This window comes from Astatotilapia calliptera, chromosome 1 (genome assembly GCF_900246225.1).
Source record: "Astatotilapia calliptera chromosome 1, fAstCal1.2, whole genome shotgun sequence".
Taxonomy (NCBI): domain Eukaryota; kingdom Metazoa; phylum Chordata; class Actinopteri; order Cichliformes; family Cichlidae; genus Astatotilapia; species Astatotilapia calliptera.
In genome coordinates this window covers 27,245,821-27,267,557 of record NC_039302.1, presented here as the reverse complement: position 1 = coordinate 27,267,557, position 21,737 = coordinate 27,245,821, and the positions used below count along the sequence as shown (strand labels likewise).

The 21,737-nt window shown below is 38.2% G+C and overlaps 1 protein-coding gene and 1 long non-coding RNA gene across 3 annotated transcripts; one reads left to right on the top strand and one right to left on the bottom strand.

Annotated features, from left to right (window-relative positions):
• The first annotated feature begins 4,617 nt into the window (after nucleotides 1–4,617).
• Nucleotides 4,618–9,141, top strand: bcl2l10 (BCL2 like 10). 2 transcript variants are annotated; one of them, XM_026172587.1, is made up of 3 exons: nucleotides 4,618–4,775; nucleotides 6,094–6,552; nucleotides 8,410–9,141. In XM_026172587.1, the coding sequence occupies exons 1-3, from the start codon at nucleotides 4,662–4,664 to the stop codon at nucleotides 8,530–8,532; spliced, it is 696 nt and encodes a 231-aa protein (XP_026028372.1). In that variant the 5' UTR covers nucleotides 4,618–4,661; the 3' UTR covers nucleotides 8,533–9,141. The 2 variants fall into 2 exon arrangements, with proteins under 2 accessions (XP_026028372.1, XP_026028381.1); XM_026172596.1 differs by lacking the exon at nucleotides 4,618–4,775 and adding an exon at nucleotides 4,961–5,274.
• Nucleotides 9,142–14,126: 4,985 nt separating this feature from the next.
• On the bottom strand, nucleotides 14,127–21,522 carry LOC113025085 (uncharacterized). The gene is made up of 4 exons (XR_003272758.1): nucleotides 21,142–21,522; nucleotides 20,820–20,914; nucleotides 20,407–20,483; nucleotides 14,127–16,549 (listed from the first exon to the last, which is right to left on the bottom strand). It is a non-coding gene; the product is annotated as an uncharacterized LOC113025085 (long non-coding RNA).
• Nucleotides 21,523–21,737: the final 215 nt, after the last annotated feature.

The following is a 21,737-nucleotide window of genomic DNA, read 5'->3' as shown; positions in this document are numbered from 1 at the left end:
TAGGCTACAGCCACTTCTACCCTGGCCCCTACTTGACACACAGGATACTATATATATCCTTTTAATGCACTCATGTCTAACCACACTCTGAAGATGCAAATGCAAAAGCATATAAGGTTGACCTGATATGGCTTAACAAAGCATACAGCAGCATGTAAAGACTTTTGTAAATCCCCTCATTTTAACTGATTGTGCCTCTCAAGCTGCATTCAACTTCAGCCTCCCGGCATTCAGGATGACCTAGATTCGGTTCCAGTGGCTGAAATTTGCATTTCTTCTGTTCTGGGAAGGGGAGAGATGTAAATAAGCAGAGATCTCACAAATCTTTTATTGCAAGGTTATAATTGGTGAAATCACTGAAGCATTTAAATCCCCAAGTATGATTTTTTTGGGAAAGTTAGTAGAGAGAAAATGAGAAGGAAGTAGACAGAAGAAAATGCGGTCTTCTTTGGTTCCATTTAGTGGCACTAGGGGGCGTTTACACTGTATCCCAGCAGAAAGAGGGTAGTGCAGCAATGAAAAGCTCAGTAAAACGTTTTTGTTGGCTTTTTTTTTTTTTGCTTTTTGTTTCTTCTTTTTTTTTTAATATAAATTAATGAATAATTTCATAACAGTTCCTGAAAGAAAAAGATATTGGTTCCCTGTGCTAAAGATCAGGACAGGATTTTGTTTGAATTCTCAAACCTTGTTGGACCATTTCAGTCGGGTACTTGTTATCACAATTATTCCTACTCACATACCATGCCAGATTGCTTTATAGTACACAATCTGTTTGAATGCACTGATTTATATTGTCTGTTTTATTTACCTTATTTTATTTTTTTCCACATACCAGACATTTTATGATTGTCTGACAATCAGTTAACAGGCACTGAGCTTGTTGAATTACGTAACTGATCCACAGTAAACATAAAACTGTCTGGCTCTGCAGAGGATATGGAGATAAAAAAAAGATTCGACACTTGACTTTGTTTGTGAATAAGGTGACCATATATCAAAAAAGTAAATGGGAAGCAAAACGTATGCTAGAGGGGGGGTCAAAGCAGGACATTACTAATGCTGACAGGATGTTTGAAATTTTAACATAGTGCTAAATCTTATCTTTAGTGTCATACAAACTGCAAAAACAGCTGGAAAATAACACAAGCTACTGACTAAAAATGTGAAAGCTGTAGTTTTAGCCTAGCACATCTACCCTTTTTAAACAACTCCATCTAAACTGCAACGCTTTTATATCTGGATTTGACCAAAATAAACACCAAAGAATATAATGAACACAGAACAAAACAAATGTTAACCATCTCACCAAAAAAGATACACTAACTTTAGTTACTTTAACTTTAAGTTACTGGTTTGGTATTGGTATGTGAAAGCCAAATATATATTTTATTTTGAATGTAACATTCCTGACTCCCTTGCTAAGTAAAACAATAAGCACACATGGAAGCTTTTTTATGGTCTTATATGAGAGTCTTTGTAAAGTTGGGTTTCCTTTCTTATTGGAATCCCAGTTAAAACTGTTAAGTTAAATTTTCATCTGGTGGTTTGTTTGTTTTTTTTTATTATCGAGGCATTTCTAGATTCACACATCTCTTCCTGTTTCTGATATTTGATTTTCATGGACTATGACGATGAAGGGTGAACAATGGTTCTCTGTATGGTAGGGAAACAAATGCTGTAATGCAGGAAGCATGTGCAAAGGTCCACGATGACGTAAAGTGTACATAATTTTAGAAGGAAAAAAAAAGAACTTTTACGTCAGAACGATAACGTTTAAACAGCATTTTGTAACAGTGACATTATTCCCCTGAAGGAAGCAAACATATTGTTTCCATATAAAATCGCCCTGTGGTAATCTCCTGTGCTTATTAGGAGGGCTCAAATTCTGAGAAATATCAAATGAATCAAAAAGCCCCAAATTTTTATCCATCCCTCCAAGTTTATGCATCAAAGCCTTGCATGGCTTCATTAAATAGCCTAAGAGACAAAGAATAAGCTGATTCTGAGGGCGTCAGGTGGGAGACGCTCACTGACTTTTCATGTCATGACCCTCTACTGTTTGTTCAGTCTCTGACCTCAAAGCATTGTTGATGCCGTTCTTACACGTCTCTGTTTTTTCTAAACAAAGGTCAAAGGTCGGCCACCCTATCCACATCATCACTTTATGTATCTAGCGACATGTTTACCACAATGCCACTAAGTCCAGTCAGTACAGCGGGGGGGTGGTATTTCTGCTGTAGGAAGGGCAGCATCCAACTTTAATAACATAACAGCTGCATCACTGTGTTTCTGTGACATCGACCTTCTCCGAAAGCCACTAACTTTGCATTTCAGATGATTGAACTTATGTCATAGAAAACATGCACTCTGGGGATTAGGTTGCTCTGTTTTACGTGTGTTTTTTTCACTTTCGTTGCTAGCCTGCATTCAGATTGTCATAAATTTATAGTGGGAATCACCCAGGGGGAAACACCAGTGTAGACAGAGAAAGGCCATGATGTAGGGAAGGTGAAACGGAGATTGAAGGACAAGCATACAACGGGTATTACCATGAAGTGAAAGTCCCTAAAATTAACACTGAGTTTATCATCATAGTGATTATATGCATATCCTCTGTATGTTTCACTTCCTCATGCTGTTCATGGATTTGGAACGAGTAACAGATGTCACTGTTTAGTGGCGAAAAAGAAATGTCCATAAACCGCAAGTTTGCTTTCTGAGCCGTGGGAAATGTTAACAATTAACTTAATTAATCCTTGCTATCAAAATTACACCTGTAGATTTACCTGGACTTTTTAAGCCAAAAGACAAACCAAGCTAAGGAAAATGAGTTTTGTGGCCTCTGTGTCATCACAGTTTATGATATCCTGGGATTTTTAATGACAGCATAATGAGGGGGTTTGACTAACAGGCAACATTGACTTTTTTTTTAATGACGGGGACTGCAGCTTCCACGTTTTATGTCAACAAGGGTCCAAAAAGTCCAATGAGACTCGTAACTTCAATTTCATAGGATTTCAGAAATATTATAATATTTTATTTGGTGGAGAGCAGGATTTACCAACTCCTGTTTTCAACCACTTCAGGAGGCAGAGGACTGAGTGATGCAGAAAGGAATTTTCACAGAATTCTTGAAGGAAAGAAAGACTTCCTGCTGTCAGCAGATGAGATGGAGGAGCTCCAGACATTAGAGCAGGAAGGTGAAAGCTCAGAGGACATACCAATTTTTAAAGAGCCTGTGCAGGGATGTCCATTGTTTTTTTTAGACACAATATACGACATCCACCGTCCATTGCATCTAAGAAGCAATGTGTAAGCTATAGGGCGTACACACTGAAGAAAGAACAATATAACATCCTCGACTTCACCAAAAAGTAAAATTGTTAATTTTTTTACTTGCTGATCTCTCTGATAGACATTAAATCCCCTCTGTTAAGTCCCTGCTAGTAAATGATTTAATAATTGAAAGCTACAAGTCAGAAGTCCTGGACTCCCTGAAAATCCATACACTTGATAACCAAATTGCATGTTAAGTATAACAGTTAAAATAAACTATGAATCCACTTTTTTGCTTTTTTTTTTTTTTAATTTTGTTGACATGTCTTTTACAATTATTAAGTGATATTTTAATCATCAATATACTTTAAAAGAAGTCCACAAGTGTTGTGGGATATAACTTGCAGTATATAATTACTGTTCTCTAATGAAACCTATCTAGTTGGGAAACGGAAGAGAAAAAACTTGGAAAAAGGAAGTGACATAAGTCATGTGCTAGTGGCAGTTCTCTGAGGTCAGTTCTCTTTGGCATAGTTTGTAATACTTGGTGTCCAGAAGACATTAAATTCAGTTTCCTTCCTTTATTTATATAACTACACTTATTTATTTACTTTCAGCTCAACCTTTCTCTGAGAAAACACCAAGACTTACTGATCGCACTGATTTGTAACACTGCTATCTACACACCCTGTTACCATGCACATAAAACAAGTATTATACACTTGTGTAAATTATGATAAATAATGCTAGATTATATATCTATTCATCCATGTTAATTTGTGCTAGCTTGTTTTCAAACGTTGATATAAAACAAGTTTTATCTAAAACTGAGTATTCAGTATGATGGTAACTTCCTTTAAATTAACGGTCAAGATTATATTAAACTATATTTTTAAACTCTACTTTATAAGGTTCTGTAGTATGGCATCTCAAAAAAATGTCACTTTGATGGTTTATTATTTGAGTTTCTTAACGGACAGCAGAAAATGTTAAAACATAGGGTTAATTAAAAAACAAACAAACAACATTTGAAAGCCTAAATTGTCCCCGAATTGTAGAATGATCCTTTTATGTTCTGATCATGTCAAGTGTTTTCTCGTCTGGTAAAACACAACACCAAACAAGTTAACCATCCAGTTTTGTTTTGTTTTTACAATAACTTTCTACATTGTATCTATGGTCTCCATTTGTGGCAATGTAAATTTAAAAAATACCTAGGCACAAAGACATCTTTCATGACAACTACTTAACGTAAAACAATGATTTATGGATTATTTGTCACCCTTTTTTGTACCATACCAAACCATGACCACACTTCCGCTGGTTATTCCGTGGCGGTGGTGTCTTCTTTCCACAGTCCACACGACGTTCCCAGCACAAAAATCATGTCGAGAGGCGGAGTCACGCATTCTGCATCAGCTGAAGGGAAGACTCAACTGTACCGACGCTCTCCTTCCGCCGTCTGTATGTGCAGAGAGCAGTCTGATATCGCTGGGAGGGTGAGTCTTTGTTTAATATATTTAAGAAAAACGTGTTTATTTTGCTAATTTGTGTCTTGTTAGAGAGCTACAGGAAAATGTCCACACTGGAGTGTCTTTTTTTGGTCGGTTTAAACCGGCTTTTACTGCGTAGACGTGGCTGTCGTAGCTGAGCTCGCTCTCCGTTCGCGAGCGCTCCTTTGTGTCCTCCATTGCTCTGGTGACAGATCAACGATTACTCAGCGAAGCTAAAGCCAACAACCCGGCCGACGGCTAGCTGCTACAGTAAACGGTCACGTAAAGTGACCCCACTCCCAAACTACAATCTGTTTGATCTGCGTGTCCGTTCGTTACTCTTTAAGTGGAGATAGCTGTGCGTCTTCAGCATCGCTGTGGCTTCCGTTAACAGAAAGCTAAAGCTAAACCGCAGCACAGCCTACGGAAATACTCTGCTAACACCACAGTTTCTCTTTGCCTGCGTTTAACGACACCTGACGCGGAAACCGAAGCCGACTCACAGGTCATAGTGTTTGACTTTTACGCATTTTTATGTCGAGAATGGAAAAACCCTTACGTTAGGTTGGCCGGTGTTAATATGAAAACAGCTGCGGGTGCAAAAGCAAAGCTGATGAAACTAGTTTGAAAGACCGTCTGTTGTTAATCACACGATTGAGGTAGCTGGAGGCGAAAGCTAAAGGATTTTGCCTTCATAATTTTATATTTAGGTTTTATACAGAGGCTGTAATCAGTTAAGATGACTCTGGGAGATGTCAGCAGCCAGTATTCATTATTTATATGACATCAGTTCAGAGCTAAAAGGCTTTAAAACCGTTTAGTTACTGTAGTACAGAGAGGGAATACAGTACAAAGAAGACAGTTTGGTAATTTGACCATGTCATCGTGGTTGTTTGAGTCATTTTACCATATTTTTTGGTAGCTTTTATACACATTTTTTTAAAAGGAAAAAATGATCGTGTTTGTTTCCCTTTGCCAGAAGGTGAGTGTTAGCACCTTGTTTTAAATGCCGGGAAAAACCAGTGTCACATTTTCACTTTTCAAATGAAGAAGGTACTTTCAGTTGCTTCCATATTTCTCAAGGGAGTTGCCACAGCATGGCAGATCAGATGCCCTTCCTGATATAACCCTCCCAGTTATCCAGGGTTGGGATAACCGTGAGGCTTTGTAGTTGTTAATTATACAGAACCAAACACACAGTTTAGGAAGCAGTCGGCAGATTTACTGATGATAAAACCAGATCATCAGCATTTGTTCTTCATAGTAGTTCAGTGTCTCGATTGGCAAGTTCCTTAAGCTCGTCTTCTTTTCCCCTCACTTGTAGAAAATGAAATTCTGTGGGCTGTGGAAAGAGACCCTGGTTTTGGCCGAGGACTACCTGTCCTTTTGCTGCACGAGTCCACATCAAGCCCCTCCACCTCCCAGCGAATCAGCCGCTGCCATGAGGCGTCTAGGCTGGGACATCGAAAGACAGCACCAAGCTCGCTTCGACAACCTCGCTCAGACCTTCCTGGTGCAGTGTGGACCGGACCACTGCCTCAGCCTCAGAAAGGTGATGAAGGAGCTGGTTGGAGATGGACACTTGAACTGGGGGAGGGTTGTTTCTCTTTTCGCCTTTACTGGAGTGCTGGCCAGAAAGATCCTGGAGCAGAAGCCGGGGCTGGACCCTCGTCAACAGCAGGAACTGGGACAGGAGCCCATGAGCTGCAGAAGGCTGGCAGAGACCATAGCTGATTACCTGGGAGAAGAGAAGAAAGACTGGCTGTTGGATAATGATGGATGGGTAGGTGTTCCCTGAAACTGAGTCAACACAAAAACTGAAGATATGGGAGGCTTTGATTATGTCAAGAGCAAAACAGTGGATTCAAAGTGGTAGTTGTCTGGGGGATTTTTGTGTTTTGTTTTTCTTTGAATTACTGTCACTGGAAATCACCAGTCTGATAGATTGATCTGTTGTTTAGGTTTATGCCATAAGATACAACCAGGGACAAATCTCTTAGATTCTTTCTTGTTTATTACTTTGTTTGGCATCACAATGAGTGTTGAGACTACTGTGATTCTGGGAATTACAAAGTAATTGTAGACAACATGCTGGGGAATTTATGCTAAAACAACAAGATCTCAATAATGGTGGTAGGTAAAGTTTGTCTCGCCAAGAAATCTAAAAGATTTTAAAGTGGAGAAAAAGAGTAATTAAGGCAACTTAGAAGGATTAGACTTGGAGGAAAATTAAAAAAAAAAAAAGAAAAATATAAAACATGTTCCAGTAGCAGAAGGTTAGGGTGATCACAGATGATGACTTAGCAGGGTTAAACCTGCTGGGAGGCTGCTTATTTACTGGAAAAACGTGAACTATAATGCCCTCTGGCTGAGTCCCAAAAGCCTCAACTGAACATCAGATGCTGGCTTTTATGAATGGGCTTACCCAACACACACCCACACACACACACCCCTCCTTTCTTTGGCTGGCAGCTGGTTTCAACAGACACAGCCAGATGGACTTTTTGTAGTAACAGTCAAAGCTTGTGTGTGTGTTGAGTTTGGCTTTAGCTGTATTGAAAGTTAGCGTGGTATGACTAGAAAAACAAGCAGCTGTCGGGCAGCGAGAACACCTGGAGCTGAGAGCAGGTGCACTCGCTGGTCAGAATGTATGTCTTCAGTCTGAAAACACGATGGAGAGATGGAAAAATTCAAATTCCAACATACTACTTCTGTTGTTGTACATTTATTTGAGTTTTATACACAAAGATGTACTGATATCAGCCCAAACAATTAAGATGACTTCTACTGATGGCAGTAGCCAATATTTATCATTGTTTATGCCTAAATTTGTTCATAATTAACATAATAGGAATTTAGGGTCGACATTGATACTTAGGCAAAAACAAATCAGCCAATAGATTAAAAATACATTTATTTTATACATTTTTTTTATGTCCTCTTTGCTCCTGGGGAAACAAACAAACAAAAATGAATCGATTTTGAAGACTTTGGCCTTGGCCAACATTTAGCCAGAACAAAATTGATGCAGCTGGTAAATTTTGTGTCACAAACATCACAAAGCCTCCTGATTCAAGTTGTTCTAGTTTTCACACCTAGTTTTAGTTTTAATGTACCATAACAATCATCATAAAACATTAACAAATGAAATGATGTCGATGGTATTAAAGTTGGATGTCTGACCAGTAAACCAGTGACACGGACGTGCTTTTAAACCCGCATTATGAACATGGAGTTCATTTTGTAAATTTGGGTAATTAAATCCAGGTGTGCTCAATGGTGTGTGGTTTGGCAGACAGATCTGCACCCTGTTTGTTGTGTCTGCTTTAAAAACATAATGATGAAAACACTCAGCTCGAGGCTTCAGTTTAGGTTTGTTTATATAGCGACAAATCACAACAGCAGTTCCTTTGTACTGTCTGGTAAAGACCCAGCAGTATTGCTCATAACAAGACTTAACAAACCAATTGTTTACAGCGTGGTGGCTACCTCCATCTTTTATATACAGTCTTTGTGTGTGTGTGTGAGGGGGGGGGTACAGAGGTGTAGCTGCTTTCTCTAAAACAGTGCATTGGGGGGATAACTGGAAGCAGCACTCGTAATAATACTGAACATGTTGTTTCTGTTTGTCTTCTTGTAGGAAGGCTTCTGTAAGTTCTCCCGCAGTGCCAGAGAAGTGAGCCAGGACTCATCCATGAAGAAAGCGCTGTTTGCTGCCGCCGGTGTCGGCCTTGCTGGGCTTACCTTCCTCTTGGTGCGCTAGCTGGCATTCTCCACACTTGATGCATCCACATATTTTAAAATTCGGCACGATTTCGTAAACGTTGGACAACGTCCGGCGACCACTCTGCAAAAAAGGGCCCTCTGTAGTGAAAGAACGTTATTTCACGATGTTACGGTAATGTTTGCACAGTCTCGGAGCCCCTTAAAACTGACATTCGTCGCTTGCCCCTAAAGATTGTAAAACCAATTTGAATGCCTTTGGAAATGTTGCAGTGAGTGAGATCAGTTTACATATCCTGGCTGATTTTTTTTTTCTTTTTTCTTTTCTTTTTCTTGCAGTGAAGGTAAAAAGCTTCAGATTTTGATTTCATGATCCTCTGCCCCTCTTTTTTTTATGGTATAGAGGCATTCCAGAGTAAAATGTAAAATTTAATATATTGTATTTATATGAAACCAGTACACTGCAGTCTGCCGTTTGTCCTGAATTCATATGAACTGTATAATTTTTGCAAGATCAGCAACGCTGTTCTGTACTCCCATGCAACGGTGCTAGATAAAACATTTCTTTGTCAACTTACCAAAAAGCAGGGACCATTCTGAATACAAATAGATTACTCCTGGGAAAAAAATAAAATTCCTCCAAATTATATTTTTACATTGTTTCTAATTTATTTTGCTTTTTTAAATAAAAGTGTTTATTAAATGTTGTCATGTTTTATTTTTTTCCTCCCCTGAATGTCTGTGCCGGAGGTCAGGAGCGTGACAGGGAAATGTAAATGACAGTCCCTCCTTTCATGTGCAGACACATTTTCATAAATAAGATATATCCTGCCGTCTCTCCTGTGCTCCTCCACTGGTGGACGCTCAAACTCAAATCCTGTTGTGCTGCACTAAAAAATGTTTTAGTGCAGCACTGAATAAAGAGAAATTAAAAAAACAACATTTTAGTAAAGTGACTACTCTCTGTATTGTTAGGAGAAAGAAGTAATAGTAATGACCAGAGGGACAGAAGTTGAATCCAGACAGTATAAATAGTTGATTTCACGATCACGTGTAGATGTATAGGTGTACACCAAGGCCTTCTTTTTACTTCATATATGTCATCAATTAAAATGTATAAGTATCCTAATTCAAAGTTAAGCTATACAAAACGAGAGGCTGCTTAGTTGCCATGTTGTGTTCAAAGTAGATGTTCTGGGTGTGACTGTTGCCACTTAGCAGTGAGAGGCTGCAGCAAAGTGATGCTCTTATCACTCTAAATAAGGAAGGAAATTGTAGGTTTGCATATTATCAACTTAGATCCTTTATTAATGTTTTGCAGGAAATTACATTGCCAGCTTTCATTGCTTCATCTGTTTACACAACATAATAAGCACATCCACTGTCTTCAAAGCCAGGTTCACAAACACCTGAAGGAATCACTGAACACATGGAGATGATCTGCAATGAGGCTCAAATGTAATTTGACAAAAATAATTCAAATGACATTCATAAGTTAGGTAGATAAGACATCTGGAGATCTTTTCAGGTGTGATATTTGCATCAGGAAGCTATAGCTGTGAAAACCACATGTAATGAAAGAAGCTTTCAGTGCAAAACAAATCATGCAGAGACATCGCAGCAAGTTTAAAGGGTTATCTTATTTTTCAGTTCCACAATAAAGTTTTTTGGACAACACTTATAAGAATTAGCATTACAAAGTGCTTTACAAAAACACCAAAGTGGCAAATAAATAGTTAAATGAAGATTCAGACCTGCAAAAAGGATCAATTATAATATACAAAGCAATTTAAATTTAAAGCATCAAGAATAAACAGTGTCACTAAATGATCAAGAACAAATTTTAAATAGCCGAAAAATCTAAAATGCTCAGCAGCAAAACATTAAACCTGTAGCAAATGTTTCAGTAAGGGAAAATTAATTAATTAATTATTTAAATCAAAATAAATGTAAAATAAGTAAAACTATTAAATGTCATTAAATAAAATATTAAAGTAGGACAATAAAAATATACAAATCAATGGGGCAGCTGTGCCTTGAAGGTAAAGCAGGTCATCCTCAGCATCTGCACAAGTGCACAAGATACTAAATGTGGGTGATTGCAGTTTAAAATCGGAAAAGTGCTTTTAGTGCACATGTAGATTACAGAAGTGCGTACAAAAAAGAGACGCATGCATTTTAGCAACTGCCTTGTGATCAAAACCACCCCAAGCCACCAAGTGATTAGTTGAGATTCAGTGCACTCACTGGCCAACCAAGTTAGTCATGGTGTCAAAGACACTGCCATCTTATTTCTGCTCTAGTGTGTCTGGGCCATTACCAAATTAGAAGAAGACGGAAAAAAACCCTAACAGAAAAAAACTGAGTCGACTTTAGTGAGGCGGGACCATTGAGCAGATTCCTGCCTCAGGATCTCAGGATGCACGCTGGTTGGTAAAGGAACAACAGTGTCTCAGTGCTAATAGTAGTTCATGAACTCTGCTTTCTGTGGTAATTTGTGTCAAAACTATATTTCCTGCTACAGCAAGAGAAGCGCCAGGTGAAAAAGGGCAATAATTCCTCATGTACAATGTATAAATTGTGCATGTAGAGAGAACGCTCCCGGTAAGGAAAAAAAGACCAGAAAATACCTTTTTTTTTTAAATCTCCACAAACAGACTGAACGATGCCATCTCACAGTAAAATGCGACTGTGATTAAGACAGCAGAAGATAACAAAACTCTGTTTTAGGAATCAAAAACTCAAAGCTTTGTGATGTTGACACAGAAAGCGGGAAAAAGTTATGCCAAAACAATTGGTACGACCAAAGATTGACAAATAAAATCTTAAAATTGAATTTTTATTGCAATACCTCTGAAATGGTAGCAGCAGAAACTGCAAGCCTTGTTTACATATTTCTTAAAACTTAGGTTTGTATAGAAAAGCATGGCCAGGTTTCTGATTCAACAGGAACAGACAATCAACCCCAGTTTGTCATGAAACATGTCTCGTTGCTAAAATGCAGAAGGAGGAGGTAGGAGAATTTGCCCCCCACCAACTCTGTTTATACCAGTAAGGCCCTCTCAAGATTTTAGCAAAACATGCTTTCTGGGTATGATTGCGTTCGTGGGAAACATAAGAAGTTAGAGAAAATGTCAGAGGTCAATTTCTTTTTCTAAACTGTGCGAGGCTTTCTCAGTGTCTAATCTGAAGATCGAAGGCTTTCAAGGGAGCAGAACACGGCCCCTGAAATGGTTTCGTGGGAACTGGGAGTTGGACCAAATGTGACCACTTCATCATGTGACAAAAAAAGCATTATTGCCATGAGAAACAGCAACTTCAACACAGATACAGAATTCACCAAATCCATTTCCCAGGAAGGGAAATCAGGTCAAAGGCTTGTGGTGGGCTGAGGCCATAGCTATACATGAGCTTTTCTTAGTAAATGAGTGAAAATAGAAAGATGTAAACCACATACACTCCAGATTTCTGGTAAAATCTGGCTGTGTTTGTGAGTACATCCTGCTGTTAACCTAGATACATAACAGCGAGGCAATCATGGAAAGTGTATCAAACCCAAAAATATTAAACTGTGGGTGTGTTACGCTCTCAGGAGATGGAGACCTCCAGTGAATTAGCTGTATACTGACTAAACAGGGCTAGCGCAGCGTGACAGTTTGACCAGACTGAAACCGAAACTTGGCCTGCACATGAATTGATGTGTTTTTTTTTTATGGCAAATCACTGTACGTTAATTCAAAATAAAATAAACCAAATCTAGAAAAAGTCCCTCAGAATCTGTCGCTTTTTTTCTGTACAATACCTTTAGTGTATTTATTGAAGCCATGCAAAATTTTACCTTCATACCAAGAAATAATTTTCATAATTTTTTTGTAACGTCATAAGAACAGAAGATATCCACATGACATTTTTAAGTATGAAAAAAAAAGCTCTGTTAAAACTGCATCCAAATCAGTTTTACGCCATCAACTCTGATGTTGTTCAGAATTATTCTTTAACTGAGAGCATGATTGCATTCAAGAGCAACGTTTCACCAGTTTAATCTCTGTGACGCAGTGGAACAGAAACAAGCAGGAACTGCAAACGCCACACAGAAAGACCCCGTGGATTTGAAACAAGGACCTGCTTGCTGTGAGGTAACAGTGCTAACCACCGCGGTGCCCAGTCACGAAAGGTCTCAGTGGATAATTTGAGTGTCGGCCAGCAGATGAGGATACTGCACTGAACACAAGACGACTGTGACACTTTGAGTGGGTGTGTGTGTGGGGGGGGGGGGGGGGGGGGGGGGAGCAGTGACTTTTTTTGTGTGTGTGAAAAATGATCCTGCAGGCAAAATAGTCCATTTCTTTCTTGCAGTTGTACTAGGAAAAAAAATCTGCAATTATTCATCTCAGTTTAGAATAACCAGGTCACCAAACACGTATCTGTTTGGACTGTGGGAGAAACCCGTCAGGAAAGCTTGCAGACTCCTTGTAGGAACACAGAAGAAGCCCAACCAATCAGCAGGCTGAAGCTTGAAGATGCCTGAAGCTCCCCAAAACTTTGCTTTACTCAACAAGCTTCAGCGTTAAAGAGGTTCCTCCACATTATCGCAGCCATTTAACAGTCAGTAAACATTTACCAGCTAAAGCAGCTTACAGGAGCAATCACAAACAACAGGATCAAAGACGTGGAGAGTTTAGGCTTAACAGAGTGGAACTGGCCAGCAGCAGAGAATGACAGCGTTTATAGAAATCACAGAAAACAGATAAAGACCAACTTGTCTGTTATAAATAAGATGCGGATGTCTCTGCTGAGAGACACACAATTACAGCGTTAACAATAGAGCATTAATGGGGCACCGAAACTCTGCTCTCAGTGTAGTATGTGCATGTTTCTCCGTTACAGCCATGACATACATGCAGTCGCACTGTTTGTGAAACAGAAAACCCTGACCCTCTGATGTGGTTTTGTGCTTCCTGTTGATAGTTTTTTTAGTCTTCCAGTGAACCCGAGCATTCAAGCAGCTGCTTACAAATCCTCAGTTATTATCATGATCTGTTTATTTTATGGATTATAAGCTACAAAGATTACACAGATGGCGACCTCTATAAGTGCTCTGAAAGTAGACCAAACAGGGCCATGGCTTTGCATTGTTTCAGCTGTCTGATGTCCTTTAAAAGATGGTGTCTGGTTATTCTTTCTGTGCATTAAATTTGTTTTTTTATAGATAAAATATAAATGATGGGCACGTACTGTGTTACTGCACACAAAACAATCAACACATACTATAAGAAAATAGCTGAAATAAGGTAAAATTGGAGGAAATAATGATATATTTTAGTTTAAAATGTTGTATTTTTCAGGAATTCATTAATGCCTTTTATTCAGTTGTAGTTTATTGTATGTCAGCCTCTCCCAGTTCCACCAAACACCAAATACTCCATCAAGGAAAATAGTTTCCAGCTAATGCGCCTTTTTTTGTTCCTGGTTTTAGAAATGCCTCAACAGGACATAGCTGTTGAATTTCTGAACTGTAGAAACAATAGCAAACAATAGCAAGTTGGAGTGGTTCAGTGACAATAGGAAACACCACATCAATCTGGTGCGTCATTGTGATGCATGTTTAATTAAAGAAAAACTTGTTACACAGCAGAGAGGCGAAGCTTTAGATTTAATCCTTTCACACAGTGGAAAACACAGACTCCATTTAAACAAATGACAACAGTGAGACTTTACTTTGATAATGCTTCATTTCAGGGTTGAAGGTGTATGATACAATAAGATTTTTAAAAAGTCATAAAATATTTGAATATATATTTGTTTGTTGTATCATATATAAACAAATATATCATATAACACAGCTTGTGTATATTTAGACTAATATCATTTATCAGATATGACAATCAGTTGAGAAAGTTTTTCCTTTCATTACAGTGACTGATAATATTATCCTGCGGATGACATCAGCCCGGGTGTGAAAATCGCTTCAATCGAGCAAATCAGAGATTCAACAGTGATTTCTTTGTTTTTATTTCATTTTTGAAAAAAAGAGCTGCAAACATGAACAAAAAAGCTAACGTGTTTGAAACATATATTAAATATGTGTCACTAATTCAAAATCTGTCTAAACCTTTAAAAAGATCAGATGACAGTGCACTCACCACACAGGTCTATCAAAATAACAGTCCCATGTGATTTTTTATGTGTGGCAAAGCATAAAACATATACACCACATATTAAAATAAAAAAATACCTCCTAGAAAAAAAAGTTCACAAAGTATCTGATGTTGTCTTAGCTTCTTTAAAAATGTTACAATGCAAGGCTCACTAAATAAAAGAAAGATAAAAAAGAAAAACTATTAGACTCTTGTAACTTCTTTTGCTTATCAGCTAATGTTACAGTGTTTCTCAAACAGTGGGGCAGGGCACTAGAGTGGCCAGTTGAGAGGGGGAGGGGATAAACAGACAGTTTGTGGTAGCACTTAATAATAATGTTGCACTATTAAGCATTATTAAGGTATTAGCAAGTGCTTAATTCATCATTTATGAAGCATTACTTAGTATGCCATTTATAAATACACATATTATTATGACTGTGATTATTGTTAGCAGTGATGTATGTGGTAGCAGTGTTAGCTATACAAGGGTAACAGTAACAGAAGGATAAACATTTGTGTATATAAATGACATACCAAGGCAGATAATGCTATATAAATGATGAATTTGCTATATTAATGCTTAATAGTGTGACATTATTATAAAGTGTTGCTGAAGTTGCTAATGCTACAAATGCTAATCTGAAGCTTATTTTAAGTCAAATTCAGCGTAGATATTTCTTATTCTTAATGAACGTTAAACTTTTGTGGGATTTGTGGCACAGTAGAAAGAGGCTTGAGACCCACTGGATTAAAAGATGGATGTCACTCTCATGTCTGCACCATCAATATGAAGCTGCAGCCAGCCGCTAGTTAGTTTATCAGCGTAACATAGAGAGGACAGGAAATCACAAAAACATACCATAATCAACATCTTATATTTCATTTGTGTCGAAAGAGTCCATTTGTAACCCATCATTCAGGTTTGTTTGTTTTTTTTCACACAATACACTGTGAGGCACAAAAGTGATGATCAGATCTTTGTGCACATTTCAAAGATGTGATAAAATGTGTTTGGTTTTTTCAGCTACACTTCAAAACTATTTAAAACTCCCTGCACTTCCTGTTTGCTTGACACATTTACTACATAGCGCTTCAGGAATATATGCAGAGCACCACAGACGACAGGAAGTGTGCAGAGACCACAGCAGCAGATCTGAATTAAAACAGTCTGCGAGTATTCGACAGTGTTCAAAAAACCATTTTGTCACAGCTGACGTGCAGCTCGTAGTTAAAACATGATACTCGTTTATTCCATAAACCGACGGTTTCTATTAAACAAGCATAATAATCAAGGGGCTAACAAGGACTGCTGTTCACCTGTGTGAGCTATCCTAAGGCAGATACATGAGAGTGACATCAGTCTCCTCATTCACAATTATTCTATTCAAGGCACAGAAACAATGTTTTTTGTTATCTAAAAAGGGAAAATCCAAATGATGAATGTAAACTAAACTTAGATATGTTTCATAATAACCTGCGCTACACAGACCTGATGAGAGCACATCTTCAGGCCAGGGTCAACTGAAAAGCTTCTCCAGTGGCATCGTGCACACACCACATGCAGTTTTTAGTGTGTGCATTCATAAACAGGAGTGCAGATCAGCAGTCAGGTCCTCTGATGGGCTCCCATCAGCATCTCATCTGCGTGTGCATTCACAGCAAACAAGTTGTCTGATCTGTGACACTTTTAATTAAGAAAATGTGTTAATGTCCCTTTCTTTGATGCTTATGTTAATTTGTTTGGATAGAGAATAGGGAAACACACAAACAAATAAGAACATCGGTCAAATACAGTCAGTGCAAATACAGCTGGCATTTCATCCTCCATCCATCCTCCTATTGGGTAGAGCATCTCTGTTTCCAGTTCTTTTTCGTTCCTTTCGTTTTTGGGACCATCGCTCTCACCTTCTCTGTCAGCTGGTTGAACACAAAGATATTTAACATTGATGTGTGGTGAGCTGTCAACGTGCCCCATCAAGTTAGTAATTCAACACATCCTGTTCTAGAAAGCAGGTTTAGTGAGAACTCTGAGTTTGTTAACCCTGATTATGAGAAAAAACCTCTTGGTTTTCAGTTCCAGAAATAACCCATGGGTCAGTTACCACAGTAACAGAGTCTGTGACGCTCGTCTGCTCACTTCAACAAAGCCTGAGTTTCTCTCTAAGCCCTCCCTTCCTGCAGATGACTGACACAGCTTCACTTCCTCAATCATACAGTCGACATCAAAGTTCACACAGCTGGGGGTTCATTTGTGACCCCAGTCGAGTATCTACAAATGCAGCGCTACAGTTGATTTGTCAGCCTACTTTGCCTGCAACATTTTACAGAAGTTGTAAAGAAAAGAAAAAGAAAAAAGTTTATTTAGTTTAAATTTTGTTTCATTGTGAGCAAGTTTTTTAACTAAAGAGTCGGGACGGTTGTGTGTTATTGCAGCTAAAACATAATATACGAGTTGGTTAAATAAAATAAAAACAAAAAAACAATATCATAGAAGAAAACACACTGAAGAGGGAGTTCAGTTAACTGACATCTGATGACCTCCCTGTACCCATGATGACGAGCTCTGACATCTCCGGAAATCTTAATGAAAGTGTGGTTTGATAATCATTCAAATAGTTCCAAGTTTTTTCAAGGGCAGCTGCAAAGGCATACACCCTACTTACTAACTTTTAATGCAACTCTATAAGCAGAAATATGACAGAAACTCCTCAGTTCAGGACAAAAACTTGAAGGGTTACGCCCTGTAGGCTTTTAAGGGGTGAAGAGTTCAACAGAAACTACAAAAGGGTGAAGAATTCAAAAAGTCGAAACATAAATATGATAAAATAAAAAGCTATTAGTTTGTTGTTAATCAAATTATTATAAAGTATTATAAGTTTGCAGGCAGCAACAAAGGGCCTCTATTACTGCAATACATAACTCAGAACAATTTTAAAATCTACATTTTTAAAATAAGAAAAAACTACGAGGATTACAGAGATGAATGTACATTTGTGTGGGTTTTAAAATCTCTTTTAATAGAAATAAGTCAAAACCATTTCAGAATCTCTCTCATATAGAAACAAAGTAACAAGTGTGATAAATGTGAACAGAACGAGGGATAAAATTAATATTGAGCAGAATGATAGTCGCTAAAAATATTTATATTTAAAGTGCATTGAGTGCGCAAGTAGAGTAGGACAGTGCTATTTACTGTTGACCAAATTAGCTTCTTCCGTTGAGGCTTAACACCTCCACAAACTGTAAACCCAGTTATCCAGTTATGTATTTGCTATTTGTTACATTTCTTTTTTTTAACCAGTCTGTTATCAGCATGAGAACAGAGCAATCATTGTGGACTTGTTTTCATCTTAGAATATAATCGACATCTTTCTGTGGACTGTGAGGCAGCTGTCAAGTGTTATTAGGTTGCTCTGCACTCAAACATTTCTAGAGATGGACCGATCCGATATTACGTATCGGTATCGGTCCGATACTGACCTAAATTACTGGATCGGATATCGGAGAAAAATAAAAAATGTAATCCGATCCATTAAATATCACGAAAGCACCTCACAAAACTTACAACACGCCGTAACTCACCTCAGAAGTTAGCACGTCGGAGCAGTATGCATCACGTGATAGAGCGGCTGTGGCATGCGGGACCTGTCGGTGGTCTGGATAGCATTTGGAGCTTCGCTAGCAACCCGACATTTCATCTCCGACAAAGTTATCCCCGAGAGAAGTAAAGCAAGTGTGTAAGTCCATCTCTGAATGTTTGTAAAGCATTCCTGCCTTAAGCTTAACAAGCGACTGCCTCTTCTTGCTGCTACTTCAATCATGGAACTGCTTAACGATCAGCTGATCGGCTTTTCTGTCTCGAGTCCGTCTCTCTTGTTTGTTTTTGGCCCACTTTGCACCAGAAAGAGGAAACCAGCGGCTGAACAACAGCAGCACATTTAAGCTTGATCAGCTGTTGTTAGAATGTATTTAATATTACTTTCTACTCCAGGATCTTTTTCTACGTAGCTGACGCTGGTAACTGTGCAGGGGCGGATCTAGCAAAGTTTAGCCAGGGGGGCCGATAGGGCATTAACAGGGAAAAGGGGGCACAAAGACATACTTTTCTTTCTTATTCTCATTTAAAATGTCGAGCTTTTAATAAATAATTATCTGACACCCAAAGTTTTAATTTGATGTAAAATGAATAGAAGTCAATTACTGTATATAGTGACTATTAAGTCTAATATATACCCTAGTAAGCTATAGTACTTTTTCCTTTGGGAAGGTACCATCTGTGCAGTCTGCAATTTTGTTGAAGAAAGATGTTGAATCTATTTAATATTTCTTGAAAAATAATTGATTTCTGTGCATTTTTTCCACACTGCATCAAATTAAGGTTGATTACGTCGATTAAGCATCATGAGGTGGAGCGTGAGGGGTGGTTCCCTATTTTTTATTTATTTATTTTTGTTGTTGCTGGGAGTTGGAACCCTATTAGTTAGGTTGCTTAATATTTATGCTAAGTACTCTTTAAAATACCAGAATAGGGAGGATGGTGTAGGTTGAAGTTTATTAGATTGATCAGTATTGCTGAACTATGAAATATTTTTTTTTTGCATACAGGTTTAACAGAATAGCTTTAGTGTAGTTGTTGTTTTAAACTTGAGTATGAACTTATACAAAATGCAGCAAGATATTTAAAAAAACAGTTTTGTTGATTAAAAAACACTATATCGGATTCATATCGGTATCGGCAGATATCCAAATTTATGATATCGGCATCGGTATCGGACATAAAAAAGTGGTATCGTGCCATCTCTAAACATTTCATCGCTTTAGCAATCACTTAATCTTTGTTAGGGGTTAGGTTAATGTCTCTGCTTAATGTAGACTTTTTCCCTTAATCAGAACAAACATAGACATGTAGAACAAAGCTCTGCTGCCTAAGTGAAAACACATCTTCTAGTTTCTGAAAATGTGCCTCATTATAACACGTGGCTAAAGCCTTCTGCACACATACATGGCTGTTTTGGTAAATGGAGCCTTTTCTACAAGTAGCTTTGGTTCACATCTAAACAGTGTTTTAGATTAGTGAGCTTTTAAAAACCTTCAGAAACCATCTTTGTCTTTTTTATGAGGCCAAACGATGCTGTGCTGTTGTTTCTAGACGTCTGATTGGCCAACACTTCTATACAATTAAGATTATATTGCTGCACTAATCAGTTTATAAAGGGATAAAATGTTCCACCGTCTACAACAGTCCCAAGTTTCTCATGTGGCCCCATGAGAAAATGAATTGCCCACCTCTGATCTAAACAACACTTATCATTTATTGCATTTTAATGCGGACAGATATGTTTTTCAAAAAGAAAGCGCAAAATCAAAATTTTAAAAATAACTCGTGTGCAAGTTGCCTAAGACAAACACTAACCCAATTAATAACTAATGGTTTTGAAGCAATTCTGATCTGCTGTGTCCTCATCTCAGGGTTATTCAATCCAGATTTCAGTGCCAAACTCAGAGTTTGTTTGATAAACCTGCTTTCGTAAACAGAGCCCAGGTACTTCCTTGTTAGAATGACATGCCAAAAGTTGGCTTGAAAACACGTGCCACTAAAAAAAAAAAAGGAAGCTAATTTATGTTCATGAAAATCATGTGTTTGTTCAGCTTGAAAAGAAAACTGTACTTAGCTGGCTTTGTTTTTGAACAGCACAGTGTTCAAATTAACATAAATTCAGTTGAAAAAAGGGACACTACAGTCTGAATAAGATGTAGATCTACATTTCACTAACCTCTTCATTATCAGGAAACTCTCCCGTCTCCAGCTTGGAGTAGATTAGCTCACCGTTCACTGACACCTCAAAACTGTCTGCGATGGGGTGAGAAATTCACAAAAATGAAACTGTGTTCATATCATTTCACACACATACTGTCAGCATGACTGCTGGCTAAACTGTTTGTTTTTGTGTGGGGGGAGGATGCCACGTTGAAATACTGATTTATTCCATCTACCACCAAAATACAGATCTGTGACATGTTTCATGGGTAGGTAGAAATAAGTAAATAATAATAAAAGAAAACTGTATATGTACACTTTTTTCCCCCGCACGAAACTTAAAAAGCGACAGTGAAATATGTCTGTAATTGAAATGGCATGAGTGGATTTCCACAGACAATGTATGACATAAAGACCAGAGCAGCTTACTGTCTTCTCCTGTGAGTCCTGTTAGTTTCACACCAGGAACCTGCCGGAGGAGACCAGCTAGATCCCGGTAGCGAAAAGCATAACTTCATCCTTTACTGTGCCACAAACCAACAACAAGGGAACATCAACATCAACATTTACCACACCTTTAAGCTCTAGTTTGAAATACAGAAAAAAATAAGCAACATAAATGATAAATGAAATGATGCATTTAAAAACAAAAAATCATCTCAAAGTAAAGTTACATCTTAAAAGCATAATGAATAAGTAGAAAGAAAAGCAAGCGTGCTGATACCGTGTGCACAGAATACATTAGACTTACCAGTATTCAACAGTGACTGTGGCCATGGTTTGCAGCTGCTGAGATGTAAACTCAGTGCTCAGCTTCAAGAAGTGAAACGCCTAGTCACGATCACAGTCGACTATATTAGAAGCAAACCACACCCAGTGGGAGGGTGGATGAGACTTCTTTCTTTCATACAGTTTTCAAGTGACTCTCTGTCCTGTAATGACTGCAGCCACACCTGATGTCCGACTTGTGGGGATAAAGGTTCAGCTAAGAATGTAAAAAATGCAAATCTTCCAGTTATCTGCAGTCAAAGTTCTCCTTTCAAGTATCAAATTATGGCACAGGTGAGTGTGACCAGAGGCAGCTACACAGAGGTTTCTCTGTGTGCGGACTTGATAACAAGCAGCCGCTTCTCACCTCAGGAATCTGTGAAAACAGCACAGCTACTGTTTCCTTTTGCAGAATGACAATCAAGTATTTCTATGCCTTTCATCTGCAGGCAGGGCTGCTGGTAGCTTGAGCGCACCGGCAATATTTCAAGAGTAATTTAACCCGTGTTGGTTAGATGTGCATGCTTGGAATATAACTAAATGTCAGGTGGCAGACTTTATCATGGGAACTAATCATTT

Bases quoted from the DNA above. Each gene is read 5' to 3' on its own strand.
- bcl2l10 (XM_026172587.1), top strand. From the start codon at position 4,662: ATGTCGAGAGGCGGAGTCACGCATTCTGCATCAGCTGAAGGGAAGACT. The intron at 4,776-6,093 runs GTGAGTCTTTGT...CCTCACTTGTAG, and splicing joins AGTCTGATATCGCTGGGAGG to AAAATGAAATTCTGTGGGCT. The intron at 6,553-8,409 runs GTAGGTGTTCCC...GTCTTCTTGTAG, and splicing joins TGTTGGATAATGATGGATGG to GAAGGCTTCTGTAAGTTCTC.